Source organism: Chiroxiphia lanceolata, chromosome 21 (assembly GCF_009829145.1).
Source record: "Chiroxiphia lanceolata isolate bChiLan1 chromosome 21, bChiLan1.pri, whole genome shotgun sequence".
Taxonomy (NCBI): domain Eukaryota; kingdom Metazoa; phylum Chordata; class Aves; order Passeriformes; family Pipridae; genus Chiroxiphia; species Chiroxiphia lanceolata.
In genome coordinates this window covers 10206407-10233152 of record NC_045657.1, presented here as the reverse complement: position 1 = coordinate 10233152, position 26746 = coordinate 10206407, and the positions used below count along the sequence as shown (strand labels likewise).

At 47.3% G+C, this 26746-nt stretch overlaps 1 protein-coding gene across 3 annotated transcripts; it reads left to right on the top strand.

Moving 5' to 3' along the window:
* Positions 1 to 195: 195 nt before the first annotated feature.
* FKBP15 (FKBP prolyl isomerase 15) lies at positions 196 to 26676 on the top strand. Of its 3 annotated transcripts, none has more exons than XM_032708179.1 (30): positions 196 to 285; positions 1671 to 1780; positions 2087 to 2171; positions 2746 to 2815; positions 4297 to 4371; positions 5471 to 5569; positions 5981 to 6130; positions 6737 to 6805; positions 7921 to 8064; positions 8508 to 8653; positions 9660 to 9708; positions 10430 to 10549; positions 10789 to 10888; positions 11800 to 11903; positions 12566 to 12659; positions 13410 to 13519; positions 13886 to 13996; positions 14648 to 14742; positions 15356 to 15458; positions 17231 to 17263; positions 18772 to 18943; positions 19922 to 20058; positions 20299 to 20454; positions 20876 to 21028; positions 21338 to 21430; positions 21851 to 21961; positions 22746 to 22853; positions 23029 to 23771; positions 24192 to 24282; positions 24963 to 26676. In XM_032708179.1, the coding sequence occupies exons 1-30, from the start codon at positions 233 to 235 to the stop codon at positions 25035 to 25037; spliced, it is 3759 nt and encodes a 1252-aa protein (XP_032564070.1). In that variant the 5' UTR covers positions 196 to 232; the 3' UTR covers positions 25038 to 26676. The 3 variants fall into 3 exon arrangements, with proteins under 3 accessions (XP_032564070.1, XP_032564069.1, XP_032564071.1); XM_032708178.1 differs by having other exon boundaries at positions 2084 to 2171; XM_032708180.1 differs by lacking the exon at positions 17231 to 17263 and having other exon boundaries at positions 2084 to 2171.
* The last annotated feature ends 70 nt before the right edge of the window (positions 26677 to 26746 follow it).

Genomic DNA, 26746 nt, shown 5'->3' with positions numbered 1-26746 from the left:
GTCTCTACTAAGCCACGCCCCTTCCTGCCAAGCCCCGCCCCCTCCTCGCCTCCCGTCAGTCCCGCTCCTCCAAGGCACCCTCTCTAAGCCCCGCCCACTTTCCCCTTCCCCTTAAGCCCCGCCTCTTGTGACGCGTCCCCAGGCCCCGCCCCTCCCGCCGGGACGGTCCCGCTGGGCCGTGAGGCGCCGCCCGTTCCTATTCCCGCTCCCATTCCCGCTCCCGGTCCCGGCGATGTTCGGGCCGGCGGACGAGGACGACGCGGATTTCCTGTCCCCGGCCAGCGGGTGAGCGCCGAGGGGCGTTGCGGCGGGACCCTCCCCATCCTGCCCGGTCAGGCCGCGGCCCCGGGGAGGGAGGGCCCGTGTCCGTGAGGGGCGGGCCCGCGGCCTGCGGGGCCCGGGGCCGGCACTGCCCTGCCGGGCCTGGGCTCAGCCCCGGGTGTGTGCCCCGCCCCGGCCCCGCTGTGCCGGGGGCGCAGGGGGAGCCCGCGGAGGGGTCGGTGCGGCCCCCTCGGTGTGCCCGGGATAGGGGGTTCCGAGCTCTCCCCAGGGGACCCCGGTGTGCCAGGGACAGGGGTTCCGAGAGCCCCCCGGGGCACCCCGGTGTGCCCGGGACAGGGGTTCCGAGCTCTCCCCGGGGGACCCCCGTGTGCCCGGGGAGGTGCGGCCGCCCGGGGGTCGCTGCCGGTACAGGGAGAGAAATCGGCGTTTTCACTTCCGTGAGGGGTCGGCGGCAGGTCCCGAAAGTGCCGATTTGGGGCCGGTTTCGGTTTCTGTTGTATCGTATCCATGTGTGGCACATCCAGGTTTTGTTATATCCTGTTACTTGTTGCCGCTTCCAAGATTCCTCGCAGTTGTAATTCCAGCTCTGCCCACTCCTCACCCCCTTCCACCAGCTTCTGTTCTACAACTCATAAACTAATCCTCTTTCTTTAGCAAACTTAGTTATTTATTTAAAGCAGGTCCTGTAAAATGCTGCAGGTGCACTGACAGTGGTGGTGCCCTTTGAATTATTCCCTTATCCCATGATACCAAGAGTAAGTTGAGCTTAATAGATCTTAAATCAGTAAAACTGCAAACAACATCTCTTGAAGGAACAACCTACAGCATTAAACCTTCTGCCATTTTAAAACTTAATGGGAGAACGTGTTTCCTGGACATTTAAAGAAGAAAACTTCAGGAGCTGAATGGTGGCTTCTCTGTTCTCGCAGTTTTTTCATTTTTGTGACAATCAACTGGTTTACGTGAGGCTGGTTCTGGTCATTGCTCCAGACTAACTGCTTTTTTTGTATAATTTCAGTCCTTTTTATCTTCAGTTTCTTTTGAGGAAATGAAACACTGTTGTACCACTTCCTCAACTCTTCATCTACAAGTTCTGATTATTCAAAATTAAGTGGCTAATTAGCATAGAGCAACTTAACCTGCAGTTAATTTATTTCTAAAGTATTGGTAAACACTTTGTATTTGGTAGAACTTATAATTAAGGGTGTTCATTATCCATAAAGTCTGTGTTAGATCACAGAATGTTCTGAGTTGGGAGGGACCCACAAGGATCAAATCCAACTCTTAAGTGAATGGCCCATATGGGGATCAAACCCACAACCTTGGTGTTATTGGCATCATGTTCTAACCAACTAAATAAGGTTAAATGATTTTATGTCTCTCTCTAGTGCCAGATTGGCCTCTCTCTTTGGTCTGGATCAAACAGTCTCAAGCCAGGGCAATGAATTCTTCCAGTTCACTGCCCCAAAGCAGCCCAAGAAGGGTCAGACAGCAGCTGGTGAGTAACTGGGCTGGAGTGTGGGGAACAAACTCCGCTGGATGTGTGTGTTGGGAGAAGGAGGGCCTTGGGAAGAGCACCACTGCAAATAATTCACTGAGTTTTCCTGGATTATGTTATCCTTTAGTACCCTCCCACACCCGGGTTCTCTCGGGTGAGTGAAATTTGGAACGCGAGTCTTTGTTTTTATTAATATTCTCCTGGAGTTGTTTTTCCCTGGCGGGGGGGGGGGTGGATCGTGTGGTGGTGTTGTCCCAGCCCAGCTGTGTGCCACTGACAGACATTCCTGATGTTTGTTCCCAGCAGGTCAGGCCCAGAAGGCTCCCGTGGCCCCGGCAGCCTCGGCAGCCCCATCGGTGTTGGTGGCCACCGCGGTGCTCGCGTACCGATAGTGAGTGTCCCGTGGGACCGGGGGAGTCTGTGCCTCTGGAGCTCCCTGAGCACACAGGGAAGAGAGTTTGGCAGGAGTGGGAGGAGACTGTTGCTTACAGATGTGTCTGTGTGGTAGAAGTGCTACAAGTCAAAGTTTCTGCTCAGGAGGAGTTGCAGTTGCTGCAGCTCTGGGTGAGATAAAGAGCAAGGGCTGGATGTGGCTGTTGCTGGAGCTGCATCCTGGGGTGCTGGGCTGATAATTACACTGCTTCAGGCAGCTCTGGCAGAGGCTTGTGTCTCAGGCATTCCAGAATTGAGGCATGAGCAGAGTGGCAAACAATGTCTGATTGCTGCCATCATGTAAAAACTCTTCTGCCCTGGATCTGGGAGAAGAGCAGCTTTCAACTCAAACTCCATAATGTTCTGTACTCCGTGAGGAAGCAAGAATGTCTCCAATCTAAGCAAGGCTGCCTGAGGAAAGGGACATGAACTCTAAAAGAATTAAACGAATTAAAGAATTAAAACTCAGCAACAGTAAAGAGAAATCTGAGGCAGGAGCAGTCCTGCAGCTGAATGTCTCACTTGTCTTGCAGTACAAATGGGCAGTACTTGAAGCAAGGCAAGTACGGAGCAGCTGTCGTGGGGAACCATGCTGCCAAAGAGGTGAGGAACACTTCCTTCTCTGACATCTTAGTGCTCAGGGTTTGCTGGTGTGAGATGATGTTTCTCTGAGCTTTTGGTGTTGAGGTCTCAGTCCCCCTGTTGCCTTCCTGCCTCCACCCATTCACCTTGGTGATACCTTTCCTGCAGTCCATGAGGTTGTAAGATCTCTTACAACTTGTGCCTGAAGTAGTTTGCAATGTGTCAGGCACCTTTTCCAATCTGAAGGAAGTGATTCTGGTATTTATTCAGAATGTCTTTGACAAGTGGATCACAAATCTGTGCATGTGGAAATCAATATAAAGGAAAATCTTGTCCAATAGTACAGAAACAGAAATGCTTTGCTTAAGTTTTGTATCAAAATTCTCTCTCCTTTTGCTATCAAAAGTATCTCTCCTTCCCAAGTGTTCTTCTAAGAACATGATACTGAGATGCCCAAAAAATTGGTTTGTTTAAAAGGAACTTTGAAAACTCTCATCTGTCCTTGTTGTTGGTATCTGTGATGTTTCATTTCCCCCAATTCCTAACTCATGTTGTCTCACTACATTGCTTCTCCTTTGGCAAGAACAAAATAAATAGTAGTTTGGTAAACTTAATTCCTGAGTCAGGGATCTGGGAAGTGTTGAGGTGTGTTTTGGGGGAGCTGGAGAGAGCAGGGCTTGCAGAAGGAAACTAAACCAGGCTACCTGTGTGGTATTACATCCTACTGGGAACAGTGGGTTACTCCCAGTTCATCCCTGAATTTGGTGCAGGTGCATAAAGGAAAACACTGTTCCTTAGTAGATCATGTCTAACAGAGCCAAAGATGTCAATATAATATTATATCTGTGTTGTTTAGTACTTGGAAAGCTCCCTCCAACTCAGTCTGTTACTTTTCAACTGGTTGATGTGAAGCAAAAAAACAATAAGATGCACATATTAGGATATTAGGAAAAATTCCTTCATGGAAAGAGCTGTCCAGCCCTGGCACAGCTGCCCAGGGCAGTGGAGGAGTCCCCATCCCTGGAGGGATTTAAAAGCCATGTGGATGTGGCACTTGGGGCCATGAGTTAGTGGTGGCCTTGGCAGTGCTGGGGGATGGTTGGACTCGATGACCTTTAAAGTCTTTCCCAACCTAAATGATTCCATGGCTGTTTTATGCCATGTGTGGTGGGTTGTATGTATGGAAGGGTTAATGCACCATCTTTTTGCACCATAACTGTGAAAAATGTGGAATTAATTAAAGCATCTTTTTTATTGCAAATTAATGAGTTTGAATTGCTGCAGCTAAATAAAACCCCTTGAAAATAAGGCAGATTTAATAGGCATTACAAAACTGTATTAAGTATTTTTGCTGTGAAAAATGCTGCTGCAAGGTCTTATTTATTTGACAAATAAATACTGAGCCTCAGGCCCAGGGCTTGACAAAGTGCTTTAGAATTGAAAATGTTTTGAGTTTCTGCTTCTTTGTTCTTTTTCCCTGCCCAATTCCTTGTGGAATCCAGTACAGGATCCTCCTCTACATCAGTCAGCAGCAACAGATCACAACTGCAAGGATCCACCCAGGCTTTGTACTCACGGTAAGCTCTGGGTTAGGAATTGTTCACTGCAAACACAAGCTGGCTCTGAAGTTCTTGCTTGAGCCTTGGTTTGTAACCTTTGAGATCAAACATCTGACTGACATAACAGGAGGTGTCACAGGGACTGTTCTCCTCATGCATTGCACAAGAGGCTGTTCCATCTGCCTCTTCCAGAGCACCTCCTCAGTGCGTTCCATAATCAAACCATACCCTGTAGGAGGTAAATTATTACCTCTGATCTCAGAGGAGATGTTTTGGGGGTTGCAGCCCTGCAATGGACACAAACAGAACAATATTCCTCTTGTTAAGAATTTGTAGATAAGGGACTGAGAGGGTACAAGTGAGTAAAGCAGAAGGAAATGACAGCAGGGAAATGTTTTCTCTCGGAAAATTGACACTCAGCATTTTCCTGCTCTTGAGAACAGTCTGGAGCAGTGTAAGCCCTAAAATGGGATCTCTCAGGAAGTTGTTTTCTGCCAGTTTTACAGAAAATGGATGTGTTGGTTTGCTGTTCTTAGCTTGTCATCAGATGACATGAAATTTCTTGGTTTGATGAAGAGGAATTTCACTCTGAAATAGTAGAATTTTAGTCCCAGTTTGTGACCAGGTTTTTAGTTTGTGGCCTTGCTTTCTAGTTTTATAAGCACATTTTTAAAGGGTTAATGGGTTATATATTCAGCTTCTGGTGATGTGGATTTTTAGAAGTAAGGAAAGAGTGACTTCTCCAGTTTATTCTGGAAGTCTAAATATAACCGATATTTATGAGAAATAGATACACTTAAAAATCTCTGTGTATACTATGAACTGAGCTTCAGAGAAGCTTGTGAAAGGTTCCCTGTGTCATAAAAGCTGCAGGATCTCTGAAGAACTTAATATTTGCTCAAGTATTTGAGTTATAATAATTCTTCCACAATAATAAGCACATAAATAAAAGCTAATTTGTGCATTCAGAACTTGGGCAGTAGAACAGCAGGGTTCTTCCTCTGACTCTACTTAATTTCAGTAGCTCTTACTTTAAGCTGCTTTTGGATGCAGATTTTATTAGTTTGGTTGAATGCATCGTTTAATGTGTAAATGGGACTGATTTCCTTTCCCACAGGTCCAGCCCAACAATTACAGCACCTTCTATGATGATCAGAGGCAAAACTGGTCCATCATGTTTGAATCAGAAAAGGCAGCAATGGATTTCAGCAAACAGGTAACTGCTCACTCTGGGCCAGGGACAATTTGCTGGACTGTTTAGAAAAATGGGCAAATCAAGGTGTGTCTCTGAGAGAACCTTAATTGCTGGAAGATTCTGAGTCAGTTGTACTTTTTCATTGAAGTTCAACTTTGAGTGTCTTCATGAGCAGATCTATGAGGAACCTGCCTGGGTTTTGTTCATTAAAACAGGCAGGGAGCCTGTTAGTTCTGATGGAATTTTTGAGCAAGGCTCTCAAGACCAATGTTCTGTAGAGCAGGGGGCATTTAATCAGCAAAATTCAGCACAAGGAAACATGGAATGCCTTGTGACTGCATTTCTAACCTGGGCTTGATCAGAGCAGTAAGGAATACATCAAATTTGTGATGAGTGGAACTTGCCTCTGGTTTAATGGCTTTCCTTCTGCAGGTGTGCATTGCCAAATGCAACAGCTCCCCAGTGCTTGAGTCAGTCCTCTGCCAGGATCTCCTCCTTGGAGAAGGGCAGGGAGTAGAAGCAGGAGACTCTCTGGAAGTTGCCTATACGGGTTGGCTGTTCCAGAACAACGGCCTGGGACAGGTAAAACATTTCTGCTGCCTCCTGATACTGAGTGTGACAGTCCCTAGGAGGAACCTGCACCTCCAGCATAGTATTGGTGTTGATGTTAATGGTGTATTTTGGTCCTTTATGGCACTGTAAGTGAGGTCATACGTGTTACCTCTAGAATAATAAGGGATTCTGGCATATTAGGACAAATTTCCTCACTAAAAGGGTTGTCAAGCCTTGGCACAGGCTTGACAATCTCAGAGGGCTTTCCCAACCTTAATGGTTCTGTGATTCCATTACTGCTCAGGAGGAGGTGATTGAAATGCTCTTAACTTCCATAGGCACTCTCACACATGAATATTTAATGTTGAGTAGTGTTTTTCTTGACCCAGTCCTGTCCTAAAGCAGGTCTAAAGTCTGAGTCTCCAGCTCTCAGTTCCCTTCATCGTACTTCAGGAAATGGACTAAAAGCTGTAGCCAAGCTCTGTCTTGAGGCTGAGAATTAACTTTGAAAGGAGTGGGATGGGAAACAGCATGTAAGCAGAGATTCTGGGAATTTATGGAACGTGTAAAGTAGCATTCAGAACCTTGAAACAGTTGAGAGATCCATGTATTTTGTGTTCTTGTTCAACTCTGCAGGTGTTTGACTCCAATGTTAACAAAGACAAGCTGCTGCGGCTGAAGCTGGGATCTGGAAAGGTCATCAAGGTACAACTTCTGGCACTTTCATTATTATGATTGAAATCCTAGTGCTGGGAATTGCTGAAGATCATGTTCAGGATTCATATTTGCTATTTCAGTTTCATTTATTAGAAAACACTCTGTAACTTTGGCTTACTCAAATATTTTCTTCTTAATTTGCACAACACAGCCCAGTCTCCTTTTCAGCACCAGTGTTAGACAGAAGTTGCCCTGTTTGGTAAAAAGGAAGCTTCCTGTTTTGAAGACCTGAAGTTTTTTTGTCTTTATTTTTCTGGAAGTCACTTAATCCATTCCCCTTTTCTTGAGGAACCCTATTTCTAAAGGAGGATTTCTATTTGAGGAGAACTATGGATCCCTCCCTGCTCATTGTGCCTCAGAAGCAGAGCATCAGATACACCCTGGAGGAGGGCAGGGGAGGGTGGAGGTGACTGACAACTTTTAGGCTGGTCTATACAAGACAGTTCTGCTGCTGCCAGTGGTTTCACCTTCCCAGTCAGATCATGAGGGGTTGACTCTGTGATAGTTTTTCAGCCCAGGGGGTGTGATGCTCCCTTATGTTACCCATAAACCCAGGGTTTGAATCAGAGGTGCTTTGTTCAGGTCACTTCCATTACCTGACTAATTCATATATGACCTGTTACAAGTTGTCCTTTATTGAAGACATGTTATTTTTCTATTTATTTTGTTTTAACCTGTATCTTATTAATGTTGCCTGGGTGTCAGAGCCATCTTGTCCAATGCAGTTTGCTGCATCCCCCTTCTTCTACATCCCCCTCACTACAACTGAATTCTCTGGGTGCTTCGTAAATCCAGCCAGAGCAATTCAGATCTCAGTGATGTGGAGTCCAGTTCTTTCCCAGAATGCTGAGAGGTCACCACTCTCTGTTGGAGCTGCATCTTTATTCTTAAGTTAATGTTGGAATTTATAACTGGCTGTTATGATTTGTGGTAAGACAAAAGTTTAGTCCTGCAGACTGAAAAGAAATAGGATTTTACAACCCTGTGTTTTGGAATCTTCTTTAACTGGTGCCTGAAGTTGTCTTTATGGGGGTAATTAAAAGAAACTAATGTCACTGATCCAACTGTTGCTATCTCTTCTGTTGTGTCTCTGAAAACCAAAGGGCTGGGAAGAAGGAATGATGGGGATGAAGAAAGGAGGGCGAAGGTACCTCATCATTCCCCCAGCGTGGGCCTACGGGGCTCAGGGAGTGACTGGTCGTGTCCCTCCAGACTCCACTCTGGTGTTTGAGGTGGAGGTCACGAGGGTGAGTGTCTGTTTTCAGTGTTTGTTCTACATCTCCTTTGTGGCTCTTGGGTGTCTGCAAGGTGGGAACCTGCTGTTGGCTCAGAAACTGTTATAAACCGAACACCTCAGGGAGATGTGTATCTTTAATTAAAGAACAAACAAACCAACCCAAAACAGAACCCTAAACCCAGAACGTCCCTCCAGGCTGTTTGCTAAGACACATCTGTTGTAACTGTCCTGGGATCTTTTAGTTGTCTTGTTTGTGAGTCATTTGGGAAAACAAAATACTCCTGGAGGAATGACAGGATGTAAAGACTCAGCTTCTCCAGCTCTGAATCAGTTGTCTGCTTTTACTTGGGGTGCATGAGCTCGACAGGGAGTAACATCACAAATAAACAACCTGCTGAAAATCTTTCCAGGAACCAAAAGAACCCATATTTTTTGCTACATGCTTTTTATAAGGTGAAGCTGGCAAAGGAGTGCTCTGGTTCAGATGGACTGAGTGTGAGTTCAAGGGATTCTCCTGCACCTTCTCCAGTTCCCAGCTCAGACGGCTTCTCTGCAGACACTGGTTTATTGCCTCCCTCCACAATCCCTCCAAAGCCTGGGTAAGAAGCAGCACAGTTAAAACAACTTGTGGTATTAAAGATGGCAGTGCCCATAAACGTGTCACAAAGCTGCACTAACACAACATTTGGGTCCTCTGTGTGCCCACCCAGTGCCCTCAGAGTGGCAGAGCTGCTGGCTAACAGGACTTGGGGAAATTTTCTGCTGGAGTGCTGACTTTCAGATTTAAAGCAACCGAGATGGGCTTAAATGAAGGAAGTCATTCCTCCACAGCTTTGCTGAGATTTAGTGTGACTAATCTGTGTGGGTGCTGCTATAACAGCTGTCTCATCTCAGCTGGCAGCACAGTCATCAGTTTGGGCCTTCTGACTCTACAACTCCCAGAAAAGAGGGTGTAGCCAGGTGGGGTTGGGCTCTTCTCCCAGGTAATGAGCAACTGGGCAAGAGGAAACTGCCTCAAAGTTGTGCCAGGGGATGTTTATATTGGATATTAGGAAAGTTTCCTCACTGAAAGGGTGGTCAGGCACTGGCACAGCTGCTCAGGGCAGTGGGGGAGTCACTATCCATGGAGGTGTTCAAAAAATGCATATGTGGCACTTGGGGACATGGGTTAGTGTGAATGCTGGGTTAGTGGTTGGACTTGACCTTAGAGGTCTTTTCCAACCTTAACAATTCCATGATCTGTTTCTTAAATGGGTCACTCACCCTTTTCAGGGAGTCCAAATAAGTGCTCCTCTTGTTGCCATAAGTAGTTTGGTTTTGGACTTGGTTAAAACTGTACCAGAATGTGGGTGTTACAGCAATCAACAAAATCATCTCTCTGTAATCAGCTGTTCCACAGCCATGGGACTTGTCCATAGTCATGTCCTGAACATATCTATAGATGTTGTTGCAAAGAATCTTCCAGGAGTGTAGGCTAAATGAAATGCTCAGGATATAAGAGAATGTCAAATACACCTTCCCCTTGGGAAACCAGTATTTATAAATCCAAACTGCTGGATCCTGAATTTCCTCGTGGTTATGAACACACACCTGTTTGCTTTGCAGGGAACCAGCTGTCCGGGCCAAGTCAAACTCCATCAGTGAGCAGCTCGCGGTAAGTGCTGGCTTTGCCTAATTAATTAGAAGCCTTAAGTAGGGAAGCTTGTTTGGTTTCAGCTTAGCACTGGGTATTGCTTAAGATAAAGTGAGCATCTTGCAAGCAAGACATGGAATGTTCACCTTGCTGAGAGCAGGTTAGTGCCTTGTTTTTGGAGGGATTGATGGTTGGACTTGATTAATGGTTGGACTCGTTCTTAGAGGTCTTCTCCAACCATAATGATTCTGTGATTAGCAGGACTTGAGAACCTCAGTGCCAGTTTCTACTCTTAAATGCAAAGTTACTTTGACTCTGTGGATGTTCACAAGGCTACTTGTCCTTTGGGATGAATGGACAAGTTTTAAATGGATAACAAAGAGTGATTGGGACATTCAGGATAAGTTTGTATCGCTACATGAGAAGACTTCGTGTGTGTGTGTGCCTCAGGGTAGAAAAAGCTTCCTGAAATCACACATTTTCTTCTTATTGCTGTGTTTTGTGCAAGGATAAACTTTTCTATATAGTGACAGCAGTATCATCCCAGAAGAAGAGTGTATAAAGCAAGCCAGATTAACAAATTCATGGGGCTATCCTTTGTGCTTGAAAAGTAGTTCTTCACAGTCATTGAAAGAATGAAAGAGCCAAAATTATTAAATCAGAAATTTATAAGTGTCTGATCCTGACAGATGTGTCTGTAATACCTGAAAAGTCTGAGAGTAACTGTAAATGTTTCTTTCAGAACCCAGATGTAGCAAAGGCAAAGCTGATTTCTCGGATGGCCAAAATGGGACAGCCCATGCTGCCCTTCCTTGCTGGGACAGCAGGGGGTCAGCTGGACTCCAGTGACTCAGAAATAGAGGTACATCACCAGTCACATTAAAAACACAAGGGTGTTTTTAATGCTTCTTCTACAGTGGGAGTTCCTTAAAGTGGAATGTGTAGCAGTGGCTCTCCTGTGGTCCCAGGAAAGTCTGCTCTGGTTCTGTGGCAAAAAGGTTCCACTAGATAGTTCACTTGGGTTAACTGGGTAACACCTTCTTGGGCTCAGACTGTTTGCTTGTTCTTTAGCATCTGTTGTAACATGCAGAATGTTTTTAGGATCCAAATACACTGAGAGGGACAACCCAGCCAGTGGCTCCATCTTCCATGAGACCTTCCCAGCCAGCTCATGCAGTGCTGCCCACAGTGTCCACACAAGGTAATGTGCTGGGGCTGCTGTAGAGACATTCCACTGCAGGAATAGAGGATTCCTTTCAGGAGTTTATAGCTAGCTTCTGATAAGGCTTGCTGATCTTCAGCTCCATAGGAACCCTTATCCATGAAGCACAAGACTGAATCCCTGGAGTGTTTCTTCATGTGCATTCCTGCTTGAGGAAGAGCAACCACCACGTGTGAGCTGCTCTGTCACCGTGTGTGCTGGGGTGGCACTGAGACTTCTAGGATGTGATTTCTAAGTGGGATGTTACAAATCCTTTCCCATTGAACAGCAATTTTTTTAGAAAATATGGAAATCAGAGTGAAGGGAGCAGAGAACTGGCTCTGCAGTGGGCTTGACTTGTCTTCCCATCAGGGAATAGTCACATCAGCTGCTGGTCAGCTGAGCAGTGTTTAGAGTCAGCCTGAATAACATCTTGTGTCAATAAACTTCAGAGCTACCTTTGTTTGAATGAAAAGGGGTTGTCTAAATGTAGCTAGAAGTGGGATTTCTGTGAAAGATTATTCTTTTCTTGACCTTTTATCACTTGCTTGACTGGATTTAATTTTCACAATTCTGTCTATTTAGTCTTTTTTTTCCTTTTAATTTTTTTTCCTTTTAATTTTTTTTCCTTTTAATTTTTTTCCTTTTAATTTTTTTCTTTTAATTTTTTTTCCTTTTAATTTTTTTCCTTTTAATTTTTTTCCTTTTAATTTTTTTCTTTTAATTTTTTTCCTTTTAATTTTTTTTGCCTTTTAATTTTTTTTGCCTTTTAATTTTTTTTGCCTTTTAATTTTTTTGCCTTTTAATTTTTTTCCTTTTAATTTTTTTTCCTTTTATTTTTTTTTTTTGCTTTTCACACTGAGTTGACCAATTTCTAGGTACTTATCCTCGATTTCTCTCTTCCTTTTCAGTACCTCAAGCATCTGGTGCTGCACCCTCAGTATCTTCTGCTGCTTTAATTCCTGCAACGATCCAGCCCCACTCAGCCCTGCCTGGAGGAGCACAGAGCTTTCAGGTACCAACATGAAATCAAGGAGAATATTGGCACTTCTGTCCTTTCTCCCAAGTCTTACTGTCTTCTCCACTGCTGGGAGCAAGGACTTCATAGCAGCACATAAGGATGAGAATTCCAGGCTATTTCCTGGGACTCAGGTGTCCATCACAGCCTCTTAGAACTTAATCAAAAAGAGCTAAATTTCTCTTTACTGATGGCTTCTTAAAGTTGAACTAAGGATTAACCAGGCTTTGTTTAATGTCTGGTTTTGTAGTGCATACAATAAAAGCTTCCAAGCACTTGAGCAGTAAAGTTGTGTTGCATTTTTGAGCCTTGTGTTCAAGTTAGCATAACTTCAGAGTGAGGCGTTCACATGTTCATCTTTGACTCTCACTAGTGTAGAGTAACTTGCTTTTCTTAAATCTGAGTGAAGAGGGTAATTTTTTAAGCTGTGCTAACCTGAACACATATCTAAGCCTTGAAAGAAGAGTGAGTGTTATTTTCCCTTTACTGTGACTGTTGTATAATTTGGCTTTCCAACTCCTTAGTTCTTAGGTTTTTGTTTTCCAAACATCATCCTTGCTCTTGGGCTTAAAATGTGAAAGCCACTGAACTGTGAGGATGGGGGGAAATACTAAAACACCAATACACACAATTCTAACCTATTGAACTTGTTCTGCAAGGCATATCCAGGAATGGCATTTGCTTACCCCCAAACTGCTGCATCTGCTTCTCAGCTCCAGCCTGTGGGTCAGATGTATCCTACCCCTTACCAAGGTAGGTTTTAAAAAGTATTTTCTTCTCAGAGGGCTGCAACACCTGCAATAAACTGTTTGTAATGATGATTTAGTAGCAGATTTAGTAGCCATAGACATACACATTCATCCTGTCTGTATTGCTGTGCTGTTTCACAAATGCTTATTTTTCAATACCAAACAGAGGCAAAAATCCCTCAGTAAATATCCATCTTTTTCTTACCTTAAGAAATTTTATACAGTGTGAAAGGGGTGGAATCTCCAGGTGCCTTCCCAGACTGTGTATTACTAAAGGAATTTTATAGCTGGTGCTTCCAGTTATATTTATAATTAGTAGTAAACAGCTGTTCTACCAGCCAGGGAAAGAATTACTAAAAGGCACAACCTGGGAAGTTCTAAAGGCATTTAAAGAACTGTTTAGATAATCTCAGTTGTGTCCTGTAAGTCTTGAGCTGAGCTTTTCTTGGAACATGATTTTTTCAGTTCAGTTTTTGGGAGCCAACTTCCATTCCTGTTGTTTGATTGTACCTCTACTTTTGTAGTGTGTTTGGGGGCTTTGTTCCTGTTGACCTGAGTGCTGTCACGTGGCTCAAGAATTTCCTGTGCTCACAAACCAGCCTGTTCATGTTATTTGGGAAATACCTGCATTTTTAGTTTTCCAAATACCATGTCCTTTTTATTTCTGGGAAGAGAGTGGCTGTCCTGTCTGGCAGGCTTCAAACTATGAAGCATTTCCCCTTGTGACTGTAGATGTCTCTCCTTTCCCTTCAAGCTCCTGGGGATGTTACTTCCTTTTTGATGACAGAAGCTCGGCAGCACAACACTGAAATCAGACTGGCTGTGAGCAAAGTAGTGGATAAAATGGATCACCTGGCTGCCAAGGTGTGTATGGCTTTTAAATGACATTATTGTCGTGCTCTCCAGATTAGTCTGAGGAGTTGGCTCTGTTTAAATGCCTAAGTTTGTAGGTGATACAGTAATTAAAATTCCAATATGATCAGAGCTTGAAGTGGTAGCAGTTCAACTGCTATGAACAAGCAAAGGCTTGGGGAAAGGTGCTGTCTCTTACTGTCTTAAATATCATATGATTTATTATTTGGGGAGATTCCCTGCCCCTCAGGAGGTGTCACAGTTGATTCAGTGGCCTGTACCCTGCAGCTGAGCAGCTGGAACAGTGAAATGCCCCTTTGCACGTGTCTGACTCTTCCCCACACCCATTCTAAGCTTAAGAATGGCTCGTCCCTGCAGGTGGAGGAGCTGAAGAAACAAAGCACTGCCAACAGCTCCCTGCTGCCTGGCATCTCCTCTGTCACCATGGAAGCCTCCATGATCATGAGCAACATCCAGCGCATCATCCAGGTGAGCCTGGCCAACCTGGCTTGGCTAATTCCATTGGGAACTGGATCCCACTGTTATTCCTAATGGGAGCAACCGTAGTGGCTTGGCCCAAATGACCATCCACCCGTGTGATCTACCGTGTGATCCAAACCACTACAGCACGTCCAAAACCAGTGTGAGATACACAATGATTTCCACCCCTCTGCTCCTCAGCCCTTTGGGGTTTGGGTGCTTTCTGAGCCAGAGTTGTTGGTATTTAATAGACCTTGGCACAAGTTCATGTAAGAGAAGTTCAGCCTCTTCCCAAACCATCCTGGACTTAACCCTCAGCATCCTGCAGAACAGTGTCACAGCTGAAGTACCCATGTTGCACGAACCACCTACTTGTGGTTTTCACTACTTAGTCCTATGCTTTTTGGCTTTTCTTAACAGCTGCCTTATAATCTTGGGGGTTGTGGGTGAAAAAGCCAACCAGACACAATATTCTCTAGGACGTGGCTTGACAGCCACTGTCCTGTGCCAGGATTCCTGCTCAACACAGCACGGAGCCTTCCTGGGATGTCACCCAGAAGGGAATGAGCCTCACCTCTGCCCTGCATCTGTACAAAACAAAGGTTTAGGAACTGCTGCAAGGAAGTCTAAGTTGAATATTCATGCTGGGCTGTGCTTTAGGAGAATGAGAGACTGAAGCAGGAGATCTTTGAGAAGAGCAGTCGGATTGAGGAGCAGAATGAGAAGATCAGCGAGTTGATCGAGCGCAATCAGAGGTGAGGGGGGAGAGGGGGCAGCCTCTCTGCATTTGCACTCTCTAACTTAGACTGGATTGGACATAACCAAGAGGTGTTCTTTAGGATAAAGCCATATTCTGATATTTTTAATTTCTTTTAAGGTATTAAAAGGGGGGGGTTCCCCTCCCCATTTTCTGCAGGGCCTGTCTCCAAAGCTGGGATTTACAGTAAAAGTGAGTGTGTAAAAGGGGGGAAAAAGCCCTCCTGCTGTCTTTGAGGACACTTACCCTGCTTATGGGTGTTGCTTGACTTTTGCTGGCTCTTTAGTAAGGGGGAGGAAATTGTAGGGAATGTGGTGTCCCTGGTTCAGCTGAGCTGATATCAAGGTATCGAAACTCTTGACTGTGTGATAGGAATGTTGTACACTTCAGAGAGGTAAAGCACTTATCCCAGCTGATAAATTCTGTGCCAGGCACACCCATTTCACCCCTCTGAGACCAGACTCTTAGTGCAGGACATCATACAAAATGGCCTGGGACTTGCCATGAAGGAAACAGAACTTCTGTGCCTTGAAATATTGCCTTTCTGAATGAACCTTCTGCTCCAAGTCATGTATTTACAGAAATCCTCATGAAGTCTCCTCTGTTCACAGGTATGTGGAACAAAGTAACCTGCTGATGGAGCAGAGGAACCATTCACTGCAGACAACAAACGAGAACACACAGGCAAGAGTGTTGCATGCAGAGCAGGAGAAGGTAATGGTGACATGAGCAGCCAGGAAAGGGGCTGGTTGTTGCATTAAAACATGCTGAATGAAGCTTTCTTAGTCAAGGCTTAGGCCTTGTCTTCTAAGACAACTGTAGTTCTGAACTTTGTTTTGAGAAAAAAATTGAATATTTTGTTGGCTTTCATGACAAAAGCAGCACATATATAACTGGATATAACTGTAGATCTTCATGCTTTAATGTTAAGTGATTTATCTGTGCCTGATTATGGATTATGGTTAACTGTGCAGCTACATGGCCAATGTGTTGAGTTGTGTGTGACAGGGATTTTGGGTTGAAAATACTTCATTTATTTGGTTGCAGTGACAGTTTTTTATTCCTTCTATTTAATTGTTTAACTATTTACTCTGTTTAAACAGAGTGAATGTAGCTGTAAGAAAAATTATTTCCTGCTAGAGTTTTTTCACTGTTTTGCACTTTTTGTAATACTAATCAAGAGATGTTTGTTTCTGCCAATTGTGGTTTTGTGAAAGGGACTGTTGGGTAATAGCTTTTAAACCAGCTAAATGCACTTATGCATGGCTGCATATCCTGCATATCCACTTAGGCCAGCCTAGCCCAGGTGGGCTGGCTCTGGGCTCTGTCACTGCATGGTGTCTGCTCTGCTTTCTCAAGCACTGGCTTTTTAAATCACACCAAGTCTTGCCCTGAGCTCCCCTGCTGAGCTGTGTATCCTCCAGTTCAAATGTGAGCTCACAAGTGCTTGCTGTGCATGAGAACCATAACTTGGGGCACCTCAAAATGACACAAACTGCAGCTTTCCAGAGTGTGGTAACGAGCAGAGCAGGAGTGGCTGATAATGGTGTGAGACAGGGAAGGGGAGCTGCTTTTCCACCAGAGCCCAGGCTGCATACCCATAATGTGTGGGCAGTGTGAGAGATTCTAACCAGGAATAAGTCAGATTGAAATAATGAATTAAATTCCTTTCTCTCAGTGAGGACAGCATCCAGCTTGCACAATAAGTAACTTGGGGAGGAACCATCTTTTGGAAGTATGAGAGATGATCTTCAGGAATCTTTTGGGCCTCATCTTCAGTAGGACCCCCCTTGATTCAGCAGTCACTGCCTGGGTGATAATGTTACACAAACAGACTTCAGGCCATACCAGCAAAACAGTGACTTGCACTGGGAGAAGATTTCCCCTCGTTCTCTGAGAGTATTGACTGTAAATGTGAAGGCTGATATTCCTTCCTCTTCCTTTTGTCTAACCCAGCTTGCCCTGTGACTGCAACCCCTGAGATCTCTAGGGACAGAAAAAAACAGGGAGGAGAATTCTAAGCTATTTTATCTATTCTTTACTTACAAATAGGGACACAAATGGTGGCACAGGCCAGGCAGCTGTACCCAGGGTCACCAGGAAGAGGTGTTAGTAGGGTGCTGTTTTGGGGTTATAGATCTTTGGCCCTGGCAGAGCACACCACGGCTTTAGGGGAAAACTTTGTGTACCAAAAATAACACCCCACCTCTGCAGTGCAGGGGAAGGGTCCCATGCAGGACTGTCCCACCTCTGTGGTGTGTGTGACATACTTGTAAGATGACCTTTAGTGTTGTTCTTTTTACATCAGGCTTCACTACCTTTTTCTGCCTAAGCTTTTACAGTTCTTGGAGTAATTTAAAGGCTTCTCTGGCATGCCTTGGTCTCCTGTTGTATGAAGCATTTTGCTTTTCTGCTGATGAATGCCTCTGCCTTTCAAGTTGTGTTCTTAACCCTTCCTGTTTCCTGTCACTGCTTTCTCTTCCCAGCACATGCTGCCAGTGGATCGGGGCTGGGACCAGGTGAGGCAGTGTCTGCTGACTGTGTAGGTGACAGATGGTTGTGCCCCAGGCAGTGCCAGCCCAGCTTCCTCTTGAACCAGCTACAAACTGATTGGCATGAAAAGAATTGTCCCAGACTTTAATTAGCACTGATTTCTACTTGGAAAAGGGCTTTATAATGGGCAATGTAGCCCCACTGCCCCCTCTTTTTTGGGGAGCCCTTTCCAAGAACTCTGTCACGTTGCTGCTGGTTCCACCTCTCCATGGGAGAAACAGGATATGATCATATCATTGTCAGAGCAGGTACAGGTCAGATTCTTCCTGAGAGCTGGAACTGAGCTAGTATGGACACTGCAGAAACTACATCTAGTGACACTTCCTGCCATAGGAATTCCCATTTTTGTTTGCTTTATTTGCCATTAAAGGCAAAGGCAAGTGTTAAAATAACCTTTCCATGTGTTCCAGCTGTGCCATGGGTTTGGTTTTAGCATGCCAGGAGTTACTATGGCAGTGAGACACTTATGGAGACGTAAGAGGACAGCAGATCTGGTTTTAGCCAATCTCTGAAATGCTGCCTCCTCTTTAAAATATATGGTGTGTTATCCCAGCCCTCAGGGTCAGCACATAGTCATCCTCACCATAATTGGAGCAGTTTTGCTCTCAGCTCTTCTCTGCCAGAAGGTGTTGGTCTTAGTCTGAAGGGAATTCTCTTAGGGGGATAAAGCAGAGAGAAAATCCAGTTCTCCTGAACTTACCAGTAACAAGACAGTGAAAGCCTGCTGGGAATCTCAAAGCAGGCATGGATGTGGAAGCTGTTTAGGTGTTCCCTGTGCAAGTTCTGTCTTTGCAGAGCATCCTGAATTTTGTGTGTCGTGCAACGAGATTGGGAACGTGACATTGTGTCTTTGTCTTGGTGCCTTGAGCCTTTCCTAATGTTGTTTGCAAGTTGTCTAACAAGCTGTACTAGTGCCTGGCTTTCTGTGAGTCACTGAACTCAGCAATACTGAATCTAAACAGGTCAACAGAGGACTGTGAAAACTCTACTCTGAAATATTGGCCTTGCCCATGTGGGCAGCTTGATGTCTGCTCTGGGGGCAAGGTGCTCTTTTGGCTGGGACAAGCCTGTGTTTTATGTGGCTCCTCAAGGATTTGTAAGCTTAGGGAGGATAATTAGATATTGGAGCCCAGGCTTTGGTGTTGTCATAGCCTGAAAACTCTGAGCAGAGCCACCACACACTGTTACTTAGCTTGAAAACACTTGAGCTTTCCAGGAAAACTCACTGAGTTGAATTAATGTGGTGACGAGGTTCTTGGTGGCCTCGTGCAATTTTCTAGTCAGCGTGGGCAGGTTACAGGCAAATAACTCACAGTAACATGGCAAAAAAGTTACCTCTGCCTCTTCAGTGTGGAGATGTGTTCCCTGATAAAGCCTCCAGCACCTTATCAGCTCCTCCTGGGAGAACAGTTCCAGCGTCTCCTCACGCATCCTTCTTTCCCTTCCCTTTTCCCTGCTCCGTTTTGCACTGCAGGCCAAAGTTGCAGAGGAGCTGGCAGCTGCCACAGCCCAGGTGTCCCAGCTGCAGCTGGAGCTCACAGCCCACCAGAAGCAGGAGATGGCCCTGAGGACTCAGCTCTCCGCGGCCGTGCAGGAGGCCGAGCGGCACGAGGCACAGCTCAACAAGCTGCAGGCACAGGTGGCAGGTAAGGCTGCTCCTGCCTGTCCCCCGGGAGCCCTTCATGTCCCTTTTCCTCTTTTATAAGTCATAGTTTTTCCCTTTTTTTTCCTGGGGTATCTGCTCCTGCTTTCCCCAGCACCAGTCACAGGGTATGGGTGCGCTGACATGTCTGAAGGGTGTCTGCATCCTTGTTACTGCTGAAAGTGGCCAAATCGTCCTGTCACAGGGGGAATGTCTTTTGTACAACAGTCTCTTGGTGTTTCTGTCCAACATCTTACAGAGGACCCAGAGATGAGGGGGTGAAAAGTTAAAAGCTGAGGGGTTCATCCCCCTGTGCTGGGCACTGGTGGGGCCCCACCCCAAATCCTGGGTTCAGTTCTGGGCCCCTCACAACAAGAAAGACATGGAGGGGCTGGAGCGTGTCCAGGGAAGGGTCTGGAACACCAGGAGCAGCTCAGGGAGCTGGGGGGGGGCTCAGCCTGGAGAAAAGGAGGCTCAGGGGGGACCTTCTCATCTCTGCAACTCCCTGACAGGAGAGGGGAGCTGGGGAGGGAGGTCGGGCTCTGCTCCCAGGGAACAAGGGACAGGATGAGGGGAAATGGCCTTAAGTTGCACCAGGGGAGGTTTAGGTTGGAAATCAGAGAAAATTTCTTCACAGAAATGGTTGTTAAGAATTGGAAAGGGCTGCTCAGGGCAGTGGTGGAGTCCCCATCCCTGGAAGCATTCAAACAGCACGTGGATGTGGCACTTGGGGGTGTGGGTTAGTGCTGAACATGGTGGTGACTCTGGATTGACAGTTGCACTTCATAACCTCAAAGGCCTTTTCCAACCTTAACAATTCATGATCCTGTGAGAAGCGTTGCCGTTTCACCGGAGCTCTTGATAAATTCAGCCCCCACTGCAGGCACCAGCAGAGTTGTTGACTTCATTGTGCAGGAGACACTGTTCCTCCCCATCAACTCCCAAGTGTGTGTAGCACTGAAACCCCACTCTGGTTTTGCAGAGCTCCAGGAAGCCTCTGAGGACACTCGGAGCAGATTCAAAGCTGAGAAGCAGAGCCGGAAGCAGCTGGACATGAAGATCGCGGTGCTGGAGGAAGAGCTGACGGACCTGAAAGTGGAGAAGGAGACCCTGGAAAGGGTATGTCCAGTGCCAGCACCAGAGGTGGAGGTTTCAGTTGTTTGCTGAAAGTTAACCCAACATTCTTGCTTTTAAATATGCAAGTTAAGTAAATTTTGACTCATCTGCAGGCAAAGATCCCTGTGCCGGTGGATCCTGATTTACTGTGATAAGGTTCCCTGCTCTGAGAATTTCTTTCTGCTTGAGGAAGAGAAGCTGCTTTGGTGCAGTGTGGCCTATTCTATGTGGTCTGTATTGCAGAATCTTGCAGAGAGGAAGAAGAAATCCCTCTCAGAGAGAGCTCAGGCAGAGGAGGAGATGGAGGAAATACGCAGGTCGTATCAGCATGAGCTGGACAAGCTCCGGCAGCTGCTGAAAAAGGCCCGGACTTCGACTGACCAGGCAGCAGCAGAGCAGGTGAGGGGTCAGGGGAGTTCTGCTCCAAGTCTGGAAGGCCTGTAGGAAACCTACAGGTAGGAAATAGTTGTGAAAATGCTCAGGTAGTGGAAGAATGAAAGCATTAGCTGCTTGGTTTTCAGGGTTAGTGTCAAACAGAGGAAAGGAGAGGGACCGAGTTGAGTTTGTAGTAGAGAGAACACAGGACTGCTGAGAAGTGAGAGGCTGCTTAGAAATATGCCAGGAGATCTAAAATCTGAGCCAGACCTGAGGGGTTGTGGCTGGATCAGGGAGGTGTGGGCAGGAGCAGCTGCAGGGCTGCACTCTGTGTTGTTGGGTGTCCCAGCCCAGGGCAGATGTCCAGCCCCAAGCTTTCACCACTTGTCCAAATACAGATCACGTGTGGGTGTGTTCCTAATGATCTCTCTCACTTGATTGGCAGCTGTCACTCATCCAGGCAGAGCTGGAATCCCAGTGGGAAGCCAAATGTGAGCGTGCCCTGGCCTCGGCCAAGGAGCAGCACGTCCGGCAGTACCAGGAGGTGTGTGAGCAGAGGGACTCCCTGCAGCAGCAGCTGTCCCAGCTGGAAGAGAAGGTAAAGGGCTGCTCCTTGTTGCTGAAATGGAATGCTAAATAACCAGTAACTGCAAAGAACATCCTCTCCCACCTAATTGTGGCTTGACTTCTTAATTTCTTGATGGTTCTGGAGCTTGGGATGTGTCTGCACGTGCAGTTCCATGGGTTGGTGGGCTCCTGAAGGAGGGAGAGCCAAGCTGAAGCAACAGCTACAATCTCTTCTGCTTATCTGCACTGCCCTGAGTGGCTGTTTCTGAGCAGAAGCTGTTGTGAAGTGGGTGACACTGCAAGGGGCTGTAACTGGGGGGCTCTGGTTCTTGTGTTTCAGCTCACAGCTCTAAAACACTCGAAAAAAGCAGAGGAGCAAAAATTGTCAGAGGTTCAGCAACGTTTGGAGGAACTGGAGCCTATCCAGGAGAAGGTAAAGGGAATAACAGAGCATCTGGATGGGAACTGGAGTTCAGGGATCACTAGCCTGAGTCTGCCTGTGTCCAGAATAAAAGGATGTGAGTTCCAGAATATGAGAGGGAAGGGATAATGTCACTTGGCCTGCAGCAAACCAGAGGAGATCCAGTGATGAGACCAGCCCTTGCTTCACTGGGATCTCAGGAATGCTGCACCCATTCTTGGTGTTACTTGAGGAGCTGATGACACAGCTGTGGCTCTCCAAGGGTCTGGCTGGCTTGAGTGGCCTTGTTTTGATGCTGTTGCTTTCAGCCAATTCTATCAAAGTCCTGCTTAAAACTGCACTGAGTAACCCCCCCTCCAGATCCCCCATCCCTGGTGAGGCTCGTGGTGGAGGTGCCTGTGGAGCTGCTCTGACTGTGGTTTCCCTTGGCAGTTCTCAGCCCTGCAGGCAGATGCTGTGGTGCTGAAGGCTCGCTATGAAGAACAGATCCGAGCCCTGGAGAGGGGTCAGGAGGGATCCTCACCTGCAGACTTCACAGAAGAAGTGAGCTGGACTCTCCAATACTTCTCCTTACTAAAATCAGTTTCCTTGATTTGTTCTCTTTGAGCTGATATAAGGAAAAATACTATTTTTTCCACAGAGCACTGTGTTTTTAGTAGCCAAGTCCACAGAGGAAGAAAGGATGGGATCTTAGAATCAGTCATAGAATGGTTTGGGTTGGAAGGGACCTTAAAGATCATCTCATTCCACCCCTTGCCATGGACAGGGACACCTTCCACTAGCCCAGGTTGCTCCAAGCCCCATCCAGCCTGGCCTTGGACACTTCCAGGGATCCAGGGGCAGCCACAACTTCTCTGGGCAACCTGTGCCAGGGCCTCCCCACCCTTACAGAGAGGAATTCCTTCCCAGTATCCCATCTAACCCTGCCCTCTGGCAGTGGGAAGCCATTCCCCCTTTGTCCTGTCACTCTTAAATAGTCTCTCTCCATCTTCCTGCTGCCCACTTTGTTGCTTGATTTTTTTATTTTTTTTTTGGTTGAGACTTAAGATTTGAGGTTTAGATTTAAACATTGAAATAATAATAAGAACTAAGTGTCAGTCTGCCTTGGGCATGTGCAGCCTGCCTCAGGTTGGGAGGGATGGGTTTGATGTATATAGAATGATTCTGAATTAAGGTGATCTGGTGTGTCTGCATTATGGGGATTCTTTAAAAAACCACATGTGTGCTGTATTTATTGTTTCTTCACCTGGAGAAGGGCCTGATGTTGAGTCCAGTGCTCCACATAACAATGAATCACATCTTTGTTTCCTGCCTTGCTCTTTTCCAGGTAAAGAAGATCATGAACAGTGTGTTTCAGTCCCTTCGGGGTGAATTTGAGCTGGACGAGGCCTACAGTGGCAGGACAGTGCTGGGGGTTGTCATGAACACTATCAAGGTACCACAGTCATGAGAGACACGAGGTGATTGGTGTGGGAGGACAGTTCTTGGGCTGAAGACTGTGCAGCAGAATTTGTTGTGGGTGCCAAAGCAGCCCAGGAGTAGGAGTGATGCAGGAATCTGATGGTTTGTGTTCAGTGTACAACCCACGTTCTCTGTGCTCCATTTTTCAGACTGTGACACTGCAGCTGCTCAACAGGCAGCAGGAGAAACCAGATCCTGACAGTGAAAAGGAGGAATGTGGAACAGTGAGACAGGAGGGATCACCTGGAGCAAAGACTGACCACCGAGAGTCTGTGCAGAATAGCCCAGCACGGAGTGTTGCATTCCCAGCTGATCCTGGGGAAACAACCACAGGCCCCATGGTGTCTGAGCAGGAAGGCAAGACTGCCCCTCACTCTGCCAGGCCTGGAACTCCTGAGGAGGAGCAGGAGACGTGGAGCAATGGGGTAGCAGAAGAGGAGAAGGTCCAGGGGGAGCATCTCTCTCCCACAGCCAAATCCCACCTGGATCCTGAGAAGGGGCCTGTACTTGCAGGACAGCCTATTCCTAAGGAGGAGCACAGGCAAGAGAGCAATCCCCCTGGGAAAGCTGAGCCAGAACACAGTCCCTCCAGAGTGTCTTTGCAGGCAGAAGTTGCAGAACCTTCTGTTCCAGAAGCCAAGCCAGCAGTGGATGTGGCAGCTCTTCCAGCAAATCCAGCTGTGGAGCAGAAGGCAGAGGAGGCTGTGGGAGGTTTGGAGCCTCCTCCCTTAAATGGGGAGGAGGGGAGTGGCTCAGACCCATGGGATGGAGCTGACCCTGAGAAGGAACAACCTGCCTCAGTGTCCAGCACAGCAGAGCTGGGCTCAGCTGTCACCAGAGAAACCCCAGGACAGCAGGAACGGGGCTCCAGCCCCAGGCAAGGAGATTCCAGGTAAGGTGTGATGCTGGGATTCCACAGTGCCCCTGTCCTGGTACAACTGTGCCACTGTTGCAGGGCAGGGTGTATGTGGGACCTGCAGCACCCTCAGGGTGCTGGCACTGGATGGCACAAGCCAGGAGCTGGCACAGTCCAGGCTGCCAGGGCACAATCCACTGGGAACAGCCCCAGAGCAGCCCCCTGTCTGGTGGAGCCAGTGGAGAACATTCCCAGGGGAGCACAAGGGAAGTCTGCAGTTCCTGTACAACCTGATACTGGAGGCTGCCAGGTCCCAGTGTCATCCTGCACTGGGGAACAGTTTGTGCCTTAAAAGTTTACCTCTGTGACAAAGCTTTGCCATCACTCTGTGACACAGCCTGTAAAACCAAATCCCACGCTCTGGGAGTGAGCTGTTCATTCTTTATCTCCTTGCAGCCTCTTTGAGGATGACAACTTCTTTGAGACAGCATCTCCTAAACCACTGAAGCCTCGAGTTCCCTCTGAAGAAGAGGATGAGGAGGAAGTGGTATGTATTTGGGTCTTTCCAGCCCTGGTTCAGGCATTAACGTGTAGCTTGGCTGTAAGATCCTCCCCATTGCAGGGAGGGCCTACCTGGCTGCTGCTGAAGCTCAGAGCTTCCCACCCATTCCCTGTGTAAATCAGGAGTATCTGGTGTTGGTGATGGATATGGGAGGGGGTTACCTTGGCTGAGGGAGTGATGGCAGACTCCTGCTGGCATGAAGTCAGTTGGACTTGCCAGGTTAATGGAAGGGTTTGGGTGTCTGGCCCCTCTCTGATCCCTGTTAGCCTGTAAGATGCTCCTGGAATCACAGAGGCACAGAATCCTTAAGGCTGGAAAAGATCTTTGAGATGATCAAGTCCAGCTGTCAGTGTAGCACCATTCACCATTAAACCTTGTCCCCAAGTGCCACATCCACACATCCCTGTCACTCCAGGAATGGTGACTCCACCACTGCCCTGAGCAGCCCATTGCAACGCTCAACAACCCTTTCCATGAAGGATTTTTTCCTGGTATCTAATCTAAACCTAGTCTGACTCTTAAGACATCGTATGAGACATAAAAACACCCTGGTAACAAGGCCTCCTGTTCTCAACTCCTTAAAGCTGATGGAGCAATTTGGGTACCAGTTGTGAAGCACCAGGAAGCTGCTGAGGCTGACCATTCCCCTCTGGTTTGCCTTGCAGAGCATGAAGGGGCGTCCCCCTCCTGCCCCACTGTTTGGGGATGATGATGATGATGATCTGGACTGGCTGGGATGAAGGTCTGGCTGGGATGTCTCCTCTGGGCACGGCCTCTTCCTGTGCACTGAGCACTTGGCGAGTGGGACACTTGGGAATGAGCAGGGACTTCCCTGCAGTCCTGCAGACTGAGCGGGCTGAGAGCAGTGGCTCTTGTTGCACTCGTGGGCACTCTCAGCCCTGTTGCTCTGAGCTCCCAGCTCAGAGCTACTGTTGGCTCTGAGCTACTCCTGTTGGAGTGCAGGAGCCAACCAGTGCCACAGCACATCCTATTGCTGTCCCCCTCCCTGAGCCTTGGATTCCTGAACCTCAGACTCTCTGCAAATAGGAACTTTGTGAAGTGCTTTGGCAGGACCCTGCAGGGGGAACAGCCTGTTTGAAAAATCAGACTAAAATCTCCTTTTCTTCCCCAGTGAAGATCTCCTTGGAATACTTCTTAGTGCCCAGAGTGGCTCCAAGATTCCCTGCACCCTCTCACCACTGGGTATGAGCCATGTGCTGCTGGAGATGAGACTCTAGACAGGGCTTTTCTTGGGAGCCACTGGCTCTGCACAAGCAGGGGGAACCCCTGGGGGCTGAGGTGGTTCAGGTGGGCACTGAAGCAGAGCTGTGGCACAAGTGGTGCTGGACCAGGGCCCTGTGAGTGGTGCTGACCCTCAGGGCTCTGTTAGACCAGCCCCTGGTGGTGGCTGAAGGAGCCCAAGCCCTGGCTGTGCGTTGAGAAGGACCCCCAGGGCTCACAGAGATCTCCCAGCCAGCTCCTCTCCTCTGGCCACAGCTGAGGGGATTTTTGCTGGGCTGTTTCCCTGGCAGTGGGAGCAGCAGCACAGTCCCTGCAGCCAGCCCAGCCCCTCCCCTGTGCCTTTGGCTCTGCTGCTGTTCAAGTGTGACCATCACAGCACAAATTAAGCCACAGTGATGGTGAACACAAGCTGTAACCACCCCAGGCTCTGCTGAGCAGGTGGGGTTTGGGGTGTAACCCCTCAGTCTGCGGGGGACAAGAGGGGAAAGGAGCGAGGACAGAGCTGGGCAAACAGCCTGGGGCTCTCACAGCACTTTCACTCTTCACTCATTGGCACTAACACAACCTAAACTAGCAGCCCTTGGTGTCTTTAAAACAACTCCTTTCACTTAATAAAATGAAACAGCTTAAACTAAATCTACTGCAATTTAGTTTCTACAACTGCCTCTAATCACCTGTGACTGGAACTACAGTCTGTGTCCTCCCAAAGGTGATTTCTTGGGAGGAAAACACCCAAAAGAGCTCTGGGTGTTCCTGTTGGGGTGTGTGGCTGGTCCCCATCCCTGCCCCACACTCTCAGTGCCACAACTTGCCAAATGCAGCTGAAATTTGGGCAGAGACCAAAGCCTGTGAAACAGCCACCCTGGTGCCAGGTACCTGAGCTGGGGCTTCCTGGGAGCCCCTCCAGGAGTTAGTGCTGACCCTGATGATGTTTGAAACCTGGATTTTCTCTGGGGCTCCTTGTGCTGCTCCCAGTGTTGGTGCCCTGATGTGGCCTCTGGACCCTGTCCATGCACTGTCCCAGGGGAGGTCATTGCTCATAATTAACAAGTTCCACTTCTTGTTCCCTGTTACAAATAGACAACCTGAGGGATTTGCATTTCACTTCTTGGAAAATAAAGTGCAATTAAACCTGTATTTTTTTGCTTGCATGGGCTTTACTTTAGTCTGGCTTCATCTTTCACTTGGAAAGTGACTTAAATCAGGA